Raw genomic sequence first — 12,974 nt, forward strand, 5'->3', positions numbered from 1 at the left:
GGTGGTGAGCAGCACCAGGAGGAGGAGCAGAGAGAGGAACATGTCTCGAGTGGAGGAGGAGTGGAAAGAAAGAAGTGGAGATGATGAGAGGTTAGGGAGGGGGGGGGGTAATTAGGGGGAGGGAAAGATTAGAGTAGAGACAGAGCTCAGAGAGGACAGAGAATTCCCCCGGATACCACTGGGGGAGATCGGAGGAGAGTCAAGACAATGCAGCAATGCAATTATCATATAGAATCACCATGAGATTGCGTTGTATTTTAAAGTGTGCTATATACGTAAATAAAATTAATTTAAAATATATAATTATTATTATTATTATTATTACAATTAGAGTTAGGTTAAAAAGAAAAGAAAAAAACGATGAAATCGACAATGAAATCAAATCCAACCCGTCCCTAACCAGTGTCTCCCACCGAGTCTGAATGTATTGTGTTATTATTCAACTTGTCCAATTCTACTTACATGTTGGTAATCTACACACACAACAGGTAGGTTTTAAGTCCTGGGGGGGGGGGGGGGTATATCTATATCGTGGTGGTCAGTGCTAGGTGTGGGACAAAATATCGATACTCACGGTATCGCGATATTTCCACTTGCGATACGTTATCGATACACTGGCACCAAGTATCGATATGTTTATTTAATTTAATTTTTAAAAATAAACAGGCTAAAATATTATGCTGTGTGTGGTAGTTCAAACATAGTTTCAAGTTGACGTTTATTTATGTTTGTAGTTGAAACAAAAACAAATACTGTAGGCTACATGAATGGAAATGTTTGATCATTAATATCTACTTTTAGAAATTATATAGGTAGGTAGGTTATATAGGTTTTCTTGTTTTAATAATAATAATAAAAAAGACTTAATGTGTAACTTTTCCTCCGTGGTATCGAAAATGTTATGAGTGAGTGAGTGAACTCTGAGAGAGTTCATGTCAATTCTGCTAATAAATACATAATACCTGCTTCTTGCCTTTTAGGGGTATTTTTTTCTCTTCAGTTACACAGATATCGTGATGTATCGTAGGTTAAATTTCTTCCAATATATCGATTATCGCAGAATCGCTGTATCGTGATAATATCGTTATCGAGGGCCAAGTATCGTGACCATATCGTATCGTGAGTTACTCCACGATTCCCACCCCTAGTCAGTGCTGATTTTGTGGTGGGCTGCCACAAATTCCTATGTGTGGGAAACACTGCTGCCCTTAAGGCCTATTCATGGCCACCGCCAGACGCGAGGGGGGCGTGAACCTCGCGCTGGGGGCGTGAACCTCGCGCCGGGGGCGTGAACCTCGTGCTGGGGGCGTGAACCTCACACCGGGGGCGTGAACCTCACACCGGGGGCGTGAACCTCGCGCTGGGGGCGTGAACCTCGTGCTGGGGGCGCATCGGGGGCGGGGCCTCCGCAACCACTAGCGCGTACCTGAAGATTTTGATCTAAACGGCACGCAGCTCCCAGGAGAGAGACAGGGAGAGAAATTAAATGAAGAAGTAAGTCCACTCAGCCATGTTTTGACCACATTTCTTTTGACCCATGTGGTAAAACTTTGGTTTGTATTAACGGTTCCTTTTTAGTCATTTCAAGTAAATGTGTAAATGTTCAAGTTTCAAGTAAAACTAGGCCAGATCGTTCTTTTGTAATAGTACATGGTCAGGTTTTGTTTGTTGCATTCTAGCATAATGTTGTCTTTCACGACACAAGAGCACTACAGGATACAACGCGGACGAAGGAAATGACCTAAATGTAACTCAACGGAAATTTGAAAGCAATATAGTTTGTCCCCTAAAGCACATCATCAGTAATATCAGAATTATACTTCATTGTTTGTCATCAACTCTCAAATCATATAAATGACTAAAAATGTATAATGAACTGAGAACTGATGCAAAACAACACAGTGCCATTCTAATACGACTGATGAGACATCTATATTGAGAGATCAAAACAGAACAGTGTCAGAATCGTAGCAAACCCGAAACCCGACCGATAGGATCAGAATCAGATTGTGCTGCTAGTTGCTTCCCAACGCCGAGCCGAGAAAATTATGTTGAGTGAAGAGGGATTTCTTTTTTTTAATCTCCATCTTTTCTGCAGATCAATTTTCAGATAGGAGAGAAGGCTGCACATAATAACCTGCACTATATGGTGAGAGGGAGATTGGAACAGAGTCTCCTCCTCAATACTGTTATGAGCCTTGGAACACACTGAGAGAGTGAACTGAATTAAATCAGCATTCTCCCACAAAGTTGAAATAGTGTGAAATGGGACAGTTCCATTGTAAGTGGCTAAACTCCCTATTATCATATAAGCCCAATTACCTATGCTCTAAGGGAGATATAAACTAAACTGATTTTTTTTTTTTTGGAAATTCACACACTTTTCACCATATCATGAATGGAGTACGGTAATTTAAAGTTATGTCCTTTGTTGGAATAAATAGCATCACAAATTGGCGTCATTGTTATACACTGTAGCCACCATCTTTAGCCAGGAGCTATAGCTGTTGAAATATTACTTGGATGACTACAATATAGTCATTATGAAGGTCATTATTTAAAGTCATTATTTTGTATTGTTTTGTATTTATTTATTATTATTATTATATATTTTTTCAAAGACATTATGTTTGCAATAAAAAAAATACACTTTTTTATTGCAAAAATAAGCATGATAGTCTATTATTTTACACAGTCCCCTTGCACTGTATTTTAGGTTCTATTGACCCTTCACTATGTGAAACAGTAAACGTGACGTTACAGTGTGCATTCATTCTTGTACATCCGTTTACCGGATACAGTAGATGTGCGGCAAAAAAATCTTCCGTGTAGCTAACGTTAGCTAGCTAGAGCCTGATAAAGCGAGGTGATTAACGTTAAAAAGTTACATAGTACATAAAACAAAAACCCGAACTCGAATCGGTATTTCCACGGGGGAAACGGTGTCTACGCCGGAACCACGGCGAGAGGTGTAATCCAAGTGTAACGGGAACCAGACTCTTCTCCTCGGGAAGAGCCTGGTGGTGACGCGAGGTTACGTGCCACAGACAGACTAGCATCTTGTCAGGGCGTGTTAGCTTCATATCAAGTCGCCTGCACTACAGCAACAGTCAACAGGAGGTACGCTACTTGCCATGAGCGCCATCTGTTGCCTGGAGGAGGAGGGCGCCGGCTTACCTGCGGCACTGAACTGGCGCACGGTGGAGGCGCGGGCCTTGTCGTGGACGCGCGTCAGGCTGCAGCCTTTGGGGAGGCTCCAGGGCGCCGTGCTGACCCGGCTGTCGCGCTCCTCCGCCGTGTCGTACACCTCCACGTGGGGCGGCCGCTCCGTCAGGTTCTTGCTGTAGTGGCTCAGGCCGTACTGGGCGATCTGGATGGCGTAGAAGTAGCCCTGAGGACCCCACTGGGTGGACAGAGGCACGCCTGGCGGGTGGAGGAGAGGGAGGGGGAGAGGAGGGTGAGTACGATGACAGGACAAGGGGAGTAGATAAGAGGCAATCACTGTAGGTTAAATCATTACAGAAAACTGAATGCAGTTACAAGCAACTGACTATTATACAGTGTTTCCCCTAACATTCTACAGGCCTGGTGGGCCCACCAGGCCAACGACGCCCCCGCCAGACCAGAAAAAAAATTACTAAAAAAAAACATGTTTCCCCCCCCCCCCCCCCCCTCCGCTCTCCCAAAAATGTCAATAAACCTTTATGGCATATTATACAACAATACTGGTGTTGACAGTGATAGAAGGTGCCAAATCATTCAAAACAATAAGCATTTTGCTTTTAGGAGCATTGTGCCAGCGTGCGGCGCTGTTCCAAAACGTGTCAACGTGTCGTTGCCTGGGAAACGCACACATCCCATAATACAACTGTTCGCATCGCATCCCCTAATAATAGTACGATGATACTTGGGATGCCATGGCGAACATACATGCGAACAGATTAGCTAAAAGTTTAGCGTCGCCAGCGAGGGCCCCCACCGTTGCGGTCGGGGTACGTTTCGAAATCCCTCCAGGCCTGACATTTTTCCTAGGGGGTTAACACTGATATACGAGGAAAAAATGCACAGAATGCTCGTCACTTATGCCTCAATGGTTGCCTTTTTTACGGGTTGCTTATGCGCGTTGCAAATCCATGTAATGCATTTGAATGCAAACGCAAGGACATATCTCATCTTATTTATGGAGAGGTTATTCTTTAAGCTCTTTGTGGTCTATTTGCAGCAAATACCCCTTTTTTTAAGATAGCTCTTCTCATATTGCGGCGCTATCGAGTCGGTTTTGTACCGTAACTTGATCCCCCCGAGACGGGGGCATACCAATAAAAACTGGTTGGAAATGGATTAGTGACGCCAGCAGCACACTCATGAATTATAAAACTTTGAAGTGAGAGCAGCAGGAGGGGGACTCAGACTGAGATATTAAGAAAGATTTGATTAAGGACAAGGTCAAGGGTATAAAGAATAAAAAGACAGAGGGTCAAAAGCAATGAGACAATGAAACCTGAGAATAAACCCCAAAGAAATGGAAAAGAAAAGTGAGGAAGACAAATAATTGAAGGTAAAAATTGACCTATTTTGGAAACACAGAGACGACAACAAAAATGGGACACTGCAAATAAGCAGCGGGGGGAAAAAAATATATAAAAAGGTGGGTGAACACCGGCTACGGTAAACAAGCGGACAGACAGTGTGGTGAAATTCAAAGCAAGCTAATCTATTGCTAATGGGACCGGGAGGCAAGCTTCCCCTATTCAGTCAGCCAGAAATAGCTCTGGTTGGAGAATGGCTCTGATGAACAGATAGTTTACTTCTATTGAATACCTTGTGCCAGCGAGAGAGAGCGCACCGTGTCCTGCACAAAACCACATTCATGTGAGGAGAGGAGCGTAATGCGTTCGGACGAGGGGTTGGACGACAGCCCGCATCCTCCTGTCAACCAATCGTCATCATCAGATATAAAGACCGTCCCTCGTGCATTCGTCTCAATGTCGCCCCCCTGTGCATTGCCGACAAGAGGCATCGTCTTGCGCACACAAAAAAACACTCAATGGGGGAAGCACGTACGCAGGGACAAAAGAAGCAGCACACACCCTGAGGAAGACCCCCAGAAACAGCTCGAATCGAACGTGGTGGTCAAGCTCGGTATTGCAAGTCACGCGAAGTCACGTCCATTACTATATTATTACTACATTATTATAAAATAAGCGCATCACAGCAGGAGTTAGAGAGTTATTAGTGCACAATACACACCAATGTTTCTATGGTTAGCAACATTATGCAGCTTGTTGCTGGCAAACACCCCTGAGTGCTGGTTGTCATATCTAAACACCCCTGAGTGACTGGTGCCTCTCATATTTTCGATGGCTTCTGTTTGACAGACATATATTACGGGGACATAAATGCTGCTGAGGCCCCATCATCACTGGTACCATAATCACAATCTCATGCATTAAAGTAGCAAAACACTAAAAAAAAATCAATTTCACCAACAACTCTGAATACTGTATGTATCTATCCACACAAAACCAATTAGGTTTAAAAGACTCCCAAACAATCTTTCCAGAGTTTTTTCTTCTCTCCATGCCTGTCCTGCTGCTTGCTTGTCATCTCGCATGACAACTTAAGTCGAATGAGTGTCAAAATCCGAACACGAACGCTGTATTGTGCTCGCCTCGCACATCATTCACCCACTCCAAAAACGAGTTGAGAACTCCTCCACTTTCTTGCTGAATAACACCAAGTAATCCGTGCGGAATTGGCTGTTAAGCCCCCCATATTTCTTTCCCCGACTCCAGAGAGGGGACTTCCTCCACCAGCAATCTGCAAAACTAGGTCTTCTGCCAATTACAGTGGGCTCTCAGCCTACAGAAGGGGAGCCAACAGGCACCAGAGCTATTATGCTATCTTACTGTTCTCCTGCCTCCTCTTTTTCCCCCCGGCTTTGTGTGGGACTGACTAGCAGTGTTGGGCAAGTTACTTTCAAAATGTAATATACTACATATTACTAGTTACTTTCGTTTGAAAGTAGTAGGTTACTTTACAATATTACTTTCTGTGTAGAGTAACTCGTTACTTATTACACTACTTTTGCATTACTTTCACCAAAACAACAGCAGCAGCAGAATGACATCGCCGCCCCGGAACCATCCCGAAAAATAATTTCAACCGCCTTGAAGTCAGTGTAAACAATCCAAAATTCGAAATGTTATTCTTTTCCTTTGTTATTGTCATCTATAGTGGTTATTTGTATAAAAACACACAGTTTGATTAGGAAATGATTGTATCTTTTTTAAATATGTGCTTTGATTTAATAAAATGTAACTCAATTTGTAACGAGTTACTTGACAAAGTAACTGGTATAATATTACTGAAATCCTATAAGTAATAAGTGATATTACTGAGTTACTGCTAAAAGTAATATATTACTTGTAATATGTTACTTTTGTAATGAGTTACCCCCAACACTGCTGACTAGTGGTAGGGTCCACCTACTCCTCCCTGCAGGGTGAAGACAGCAGGTGCTGGGGAAGGCTGTAGTAGGGTTTTACATTAGGGCTGGCTGGGTGGGTTAAAACTGGGTGCAGCATCGGAATGATAATAATAATAACAATAACTTTATTGATATAGCTCTTTTCAAGACGAGGTTACAAAGTGCTTCGCAGACGGCAGGAATATGGAACCCTCGACCTGATCTCGCAGTTAGTCCTAAATACAATTTTTGTCTGGCCTAGATTCTATTCAGAGCGTGCTCGTTCCACTCTCTCACTCCTCCAGCTCGGTCTTCTTGACTAGACGGGGCGTTACCCGTCTTACCGGGCGGCGGCGTTCACCAGGTGGATTCTCACAACGATGGTGGTCTGGTGGGTGTGGCAAGGAAAGGGGAGGGGTGAGCACAGTCAGGAATGATAGAGACGAGCCAAGAGTAAGGAAGAAACAGGATAGATCTGGATCTAAGAGGGGGTTATGGAGAGGATTAACTACTTACATTAATGATGATTCCACTAATGACTCCACTTTAAACTTGTGTGATTGCCTTCCTATATTATTGTTATATTATATTGTGATTATTATTATTATATATATATTGTTATATTGTTATAGTATATTGTTGCCTTCCTATATTATTGTTATGTTATATTATATTGTGATATTATTATTATTATTATATATATTGTTATAGTATATTGTTGCCTTCCTATATTATTATTATATATATTGTTATAGTATATTGTTGCCTTCCTATATTATTGTTATATTATATTGTGATATTATTATTATTATATATATATATTGTTATAGTATATTGTTTTTGTCTTCTGCTATTGCAGTGATCGCTACGCTGCACGCTTGCACTAAGTCAAATCCCTCGGATGTAATCTGATTACTTACCGAGGCTATTAAAGTTCATCTGAATCTGAATGTTGCCCTGGCTATTAAGGGTCTCATTATTCTCAACGTCTGCTCGTTGTCCCGAGTGAATTCTCTGGTGCACCTGTGGTGCATCTCTAACGCTCTATCACACAGCTGCGGGGCCAACGATCTGTCTAAATGAGGCCACATAGAAAATGTTTGTGTTTGAAAAGTGTTTTCAAAGACACCTCAAACCTTAAGAGGAGGGACATTAGGACATTTGCATGCAGGCACTAAATGTAAATTTCGCCCTGCTTTTTCGAGTGATCAGGATATCTGCAGTGGACACCTTCAAAGTCTTCGTATCAGGTGCAAAGGGAGAAGAGCAGGACTAAATAGAAATAATTAGAGCGCGACCGATATAGTGGTCCACCGATATTAATCGGCCGATATCCGATATATCGGTATCGGCCGATATGTTGGCCGATATTGCAGATTTAAGTTATAGACAGCATGTTGTTTATATTTGATCCTTTTTCTTAACTCAAGTTATATACATCTGTTCTATTTGTGTTTTTGTATTTCTAGTTATTTATTTATCATTATTAGATTCCCAGTGATGTTTACCGTTTCATTGCATTGATGTCATTTTGGACAATAAAGTTGATTGATAAGCTGTGAAATACCCTGCCTACATGACACATCGCAAGTCATGTCAAGTCATATCTTTGTCAAGTGTTTGATATTTGAGGGATCATTGCAAAAGACATTGTGTAATATAATGGGTATAATATAATATATCGATATCGGAATTTTTTTACTCCCCAATATCAGTATCGGCCTCAAAAATCCAGTAGCGGTCAGGGGCTCTAACAGAAATGTCAGAGTCTATGCACACACTGCCTTGCAATACGCAGCACTGCTTGTCTACGATTTGCTAATATTTGATTTGTCTCAATGATCTCCATGTAAAGAGGTGCTTAAATCATGGCAACCACCAGAGGTCTAAAACAACACCACCACCTGTTTGATGCCAGCGTCGTGCGGGTGTCAAATGCTGGCGTTTGGCCCCTGAGCCCGTTTGGATTCACTACGACAGAGAGGCCAGAGAGATGACGGGGGGGGGGGGGGGGAGGGTGGGTCGTCTCCATGTTTAATGCATCATATGTGCCGAGGGGCCGGGCCCCCCCCGTGAAAGAACGTGGCCATGTGGAGCGGAGCAGGCCGGGGTGTGTTGCGGAGAGAAACGCTCCCATGAACTCGTTGAAGCCCTGCAGTAACTCTGACTGTGACGGCATGTTTTACCGGTGGAAATAACACTCCATTAATTAGAGTAGGTTGAAGAGAGGTGTGTTAGTGTGTGTGTGTGTGTGTGTGTGTGTGTGTGTGTGTGTGTTAGTGTGTGTGTGCATGTGAAGTGCTAAATAGCCAAAGAGCCCTTTGGCTTAATTATTGGAGCATGGGAAGTTGTGCTATGAGAGAAACGTGTCTGAGAAAGTGTGTGTGTGTGTGTGTGTGTGTGTGTGTGTGTGTGTGTGTGTGTGTGTGTGTGTGTGTGTGTGTGTGAGTGCAGATGTGTGTGTGTGCTCCTTTATGAAATGGAGAGTGGTCTGCAGGAACTAGGAGGGCTCAGCTCAGTGGTACAAATTATATTGGGCTGGATTTGTGCCTGACCCATTTTCCAGCCACAGGATGTTGCCTCCATGTTGCCTGCCATACCGGTGGTACTGGGGGACACAATTGGGGTAAATGTAGCGAAATGCGTCTCCCAGCAGGCCTTCTGGAGTACTGCAGCTCAGACAAGAATGCTGACATTTATAATGGAAACAATAAGATCCACTGAGAAGAATCGACTTTTCACTGAATCAACTTATATAATAATATAATATAATATAATATAATATAATATAATATAATATAATACAACTTATGTATATTATTTTACCCCCAACTTCAGTATTATATTATCCTGATATTCAGACTTCATCGTCAACTCATAAACTCATTTCCTCCGCCTTTTCTATGAGGGGGGCGGGCTTCGGTCTTCCCTAACCAATCACAAGAGACCAAGGTGTCCACGGCAACCTGACCTCGCGTCACCACCAGGCTCTTCCCGGGGCAACCGGCTGGCACCGCAGGGCAGCCGCAGCAGTCTTGCTAGTCACAAGCACAAGCTAACGACGTAGCTAGCTAATGCTAGCCAGCTTCTCCAATTTGGCTGCTCAGCGTGGAGAAGCTGGCGAGCCTTAGCTAGCTACGTTAGCTTTGGCCACAGCCTGTGTCTGTTTCTGTTGTGCATGACAGACAACAACGTTAGCCAATCAGCGCCCGTGATTGGATTTTCAATCCGGAGAAATAGCCAAATCTACAACTGTGGAGTCGGCGTGGCTTCGAAGGTCTGGAGCCAGGCTAGTATTATATACCTGAGAGCAGTGCTGCCTGTAAAAACTGATATTTTTCACTTAGTTTACCGGTTCCTATCAAAACTGTGACGGCATATTCAATGCTTTTTGCATTTTTTACTCAATCCCCCCACCCCCCTTCATGTGATACAATGGTTGTGCCCACTGCTTGTTCGGTTGACAGTCGGCTAGCCTACGCTAATGAACATTCAGATGTTTGATGGGAAATAAATGTGGTGCCGCCTGATAGGTCACTGCATTGTCAACATAGCAGAATACATTTCAATAGACAGGAACATTATTTAATCTGTCATCTGTCTTTGTATGGTTAATTGCTTTTGCGTTGTGTCTTTAGTCCAAGTTGCTCTTATTTAGAATGTGCATTGCACTGATGTTGCATTCCATTACGTCACGTCATTTGGCAGACGCTTTTATCCAAAGCGACTAATACAGTAACACATTTCTGTCAGCAATAGTGCAATCAACTATGCGACACAGTCTATGACAGCTATAACTTCTGATGGAATAGTGGTAAAGTTTGTTTGTTTTTGAGAGAGAGAGAGAAAGATGTTAGTTCAAGAAGGGCCCAGATGGAGCCTGAAAAGGTGTGTTTTTAGTCTTTGCCGAAAGATCGGGCAGCGATTCGGCCGTCCTGACCGAAGGGGGGAGCTCGTTCAATAGACCCTTCTCACGGGGGCCATTTTGTGTCGAGAAGCCAGGGTAAACACAGGTGCAAGCAAAACACTAATGAGGGTTTCCAAATTCCAATCATGGAAGTTGGAAACCCTCATTAGTGTTTTGCTTGCACCTGTGTTTACCCTGGCTTCTCGACACAAAATGGCCCCCGTGAGAAGGGTCTATTGTCGCTGTGTTTGGCTGAATTGCTCCTCCATGCAGTTGACATGAAGACACTGCTCTTGCGTTTGTGTGCTGAGTGTTTTACTGCACGCTAGCTCTCTTCTTCATGAGTGTTTTACTGCACGCTAGCTCTCTTCTTCATGAGTGTTTTACTGCACGCTAGCTCTCTTCTTCATGTGCTATTCATCATGTGGTGTCTCGTAGCTGCTCACTGAGTGCTTGTTGCAGGTCTGCTGAGTGCCGTCTGGATTGCCGTGTGATGCAGGCTAATTGTCTCAGCTCTCGGCTTTCACACGATCCTTGTTTCGGCACTTGATTGATATATCCTGGATCTTGTCGTGTGTAATGTACTGTCTGCAGGAACAGAAACTCAAGTCTTTTCATGTAATCTATCGCAAATCTCTCTCGTTTTCTCTCTCTCTCTTGACTCGCTCTCTTTTCTCTCACTTGGTTGGCGCGTGTGTCCGTGCACGTGCAAGACGTGTCCGTGCACGTGCAAGATGTGTCCGTGCACGTGGTGAAGGGTGGCTGTTGGAACGGGGCCGTTCTTGTGCGTACCACCACATGGGATCCTGCAGGCGCCTGAGAGTAGGGATGTCACGATACTAGAATTTCTACTTCGATACCGATACCAAGGAAAATATCGATACTCAATAGTCGATACCATTTTCGATACCAAAAATAAACAAAGACAGATGGACAGACAGATGCACGCTTCTCCATCATCTAGGCCCGATAAAACTCATTAAAAACTTTGACCTTACACAGCAGATTACACCTGATCTAGTCATCATCAGCCTATCATAACACAGCAGATTACACCTGCTCTAGTCATCAGCCTATCATAACACAGCAGATCACACCTGCTCTAGTCATCATCAGCCTATCATAACACAGCAGATTACACCTGCTCTAGTCCTCAGCCTATCATAACACAGCAGATCACACCTGCTCTAGTCATCAGCCTATCATAACACAGCAGATCACACCTGCTCTAGTCATCATCAGCCTATCATAACACAGCAGATTACACCTGCTCTAGTCCTCAACCTATCATAACACAGCAGATCACACCTGCTCTAGTCCTCAGCCTATCATAACACAGCAGATTACACCTGCTCTAGTCATCAGCCTATCATAACACAGCAGATCACACCTGCTCTAGTCCTCAGCCTATCATAACACAGCAGATCACACCTGCTCTAGTCATCAGCCTATCATAACACAGCAGATTACCCCTGCTCTAGTCATCAGCCTATCATAACACAGCAGATCACACCTGCACTAGTCATCAGCCTATCATAACACAGCAGATTACACCTGCTCTAGTCATCAGCCTATCATAACACAGCAGATTACCCCTGCTCTAGTCATCAGCCTATCAGAATACTTTGAGCTTGTTGAAGCAAAAGATACCCACCAATGATAGGGAGGGGGAAATCAGTGGTATGTTTGATCTTTCATTAAGAGAAATCACTCCTGATATTGATACAGTTGCAAATGAGTATTGTATCCATTTAACATTTTTAGTATTGACTTTTATCAATACTATCGATACTTTTGACATCCCTAATCGTGGGAAAATGTCCTATTCATTTCAGCAAAAAGACCTATTTACTGCTGGCTATCATGACTCATCTAGCAACTGACACTTTTTCCACTGAATATATTCATTACATCTCTTCAGCAGAGCAAAGAGGAAGACAATGAAATGGATTTCACGTCAATGTTTGCGGTTACAGAATTTCTTTCCCTTCTTGCTTAAGTGGATTTTTTTTTAAACTGGGGCGGACAACATCGACGAGAGGAGGGGCCGATATAAAATCGACCAATTAAAAACGGAAAGACGACAAGAGAGCCAATCAAGCTGCAGCACCAAGTGAGTGTAAGCGTCCCTGCATATAGTAAGGTAAGCATTCCTGTCCGTGACTGACTGACTGACTGACTCACCCTAAAATACCTCCTTAATATGACCACGGCCACCAGGGGCCCCTTGGTGGCCGTGGTAAAAAAAAAGGATTCAAAACAGTGGAAGAAGAAGAATAACTGTCTCACCACCTCCTCTACTTCAAGCGGAGACATACTTGTTAACAGATGTTCTACTTTTGGAGTTCGCTAATGCTGTCACTTTGCCAGTAGCCTCAAGAAAGTGCAAAACCAAAGTCAGTATATATCCCCCGCAAAATGGATCTAACCTCGACAATATTTTGCACAACCCGATGGAAAGAACTCAGAGATCAAATAGTGTTAACTAAATAGTGAAACCAACATGGGCAGTAAATGACATTAGTAGCACTATAGGAGCACATAATGGTCCCTGGGGGGTGTCTTACTAGCCGCAGCCTGACAGTGAGCTAGCCTAAT

The 12,974-nt window shown here is 43.3% G+C and overlaps 1 protein-coding gene across 1 annotated transcript in view; it reads right to left on the reverse strand.

Moving 5' to 3' along the window:
• Positions 1–12,974, reverse strand: part of glceb (glucuronic acid epimerase b) — a 100,596-nt gene that overhangs the window by 7,484 nt on the left and 80,138 nt on the right. Inside the window, exon 4 of the mRNA XM_083652617.1 lies at positions 3,178–3,423. Within this exon, the coding sequence (XP_083508743.1) occupies positions 3,178–3,423 (246 nt within the window). The remainder of the gene's footprint in view (positions 1–3,177; positions 3,424–12,974) is intronic.

The sequence above is a fragment of the Poromitra crassiceps genome (genome assembly GCF_964638095.1).
Source record: "Poromitra crassiceps genome assembly, chromosome: 16".
Lineage (NCBI taxonomy): Eukaryota > Metazoa > Chordata > Actinopteri > Beryciformes > Melamphaidae > Poromitra > Poromitra crassiceps.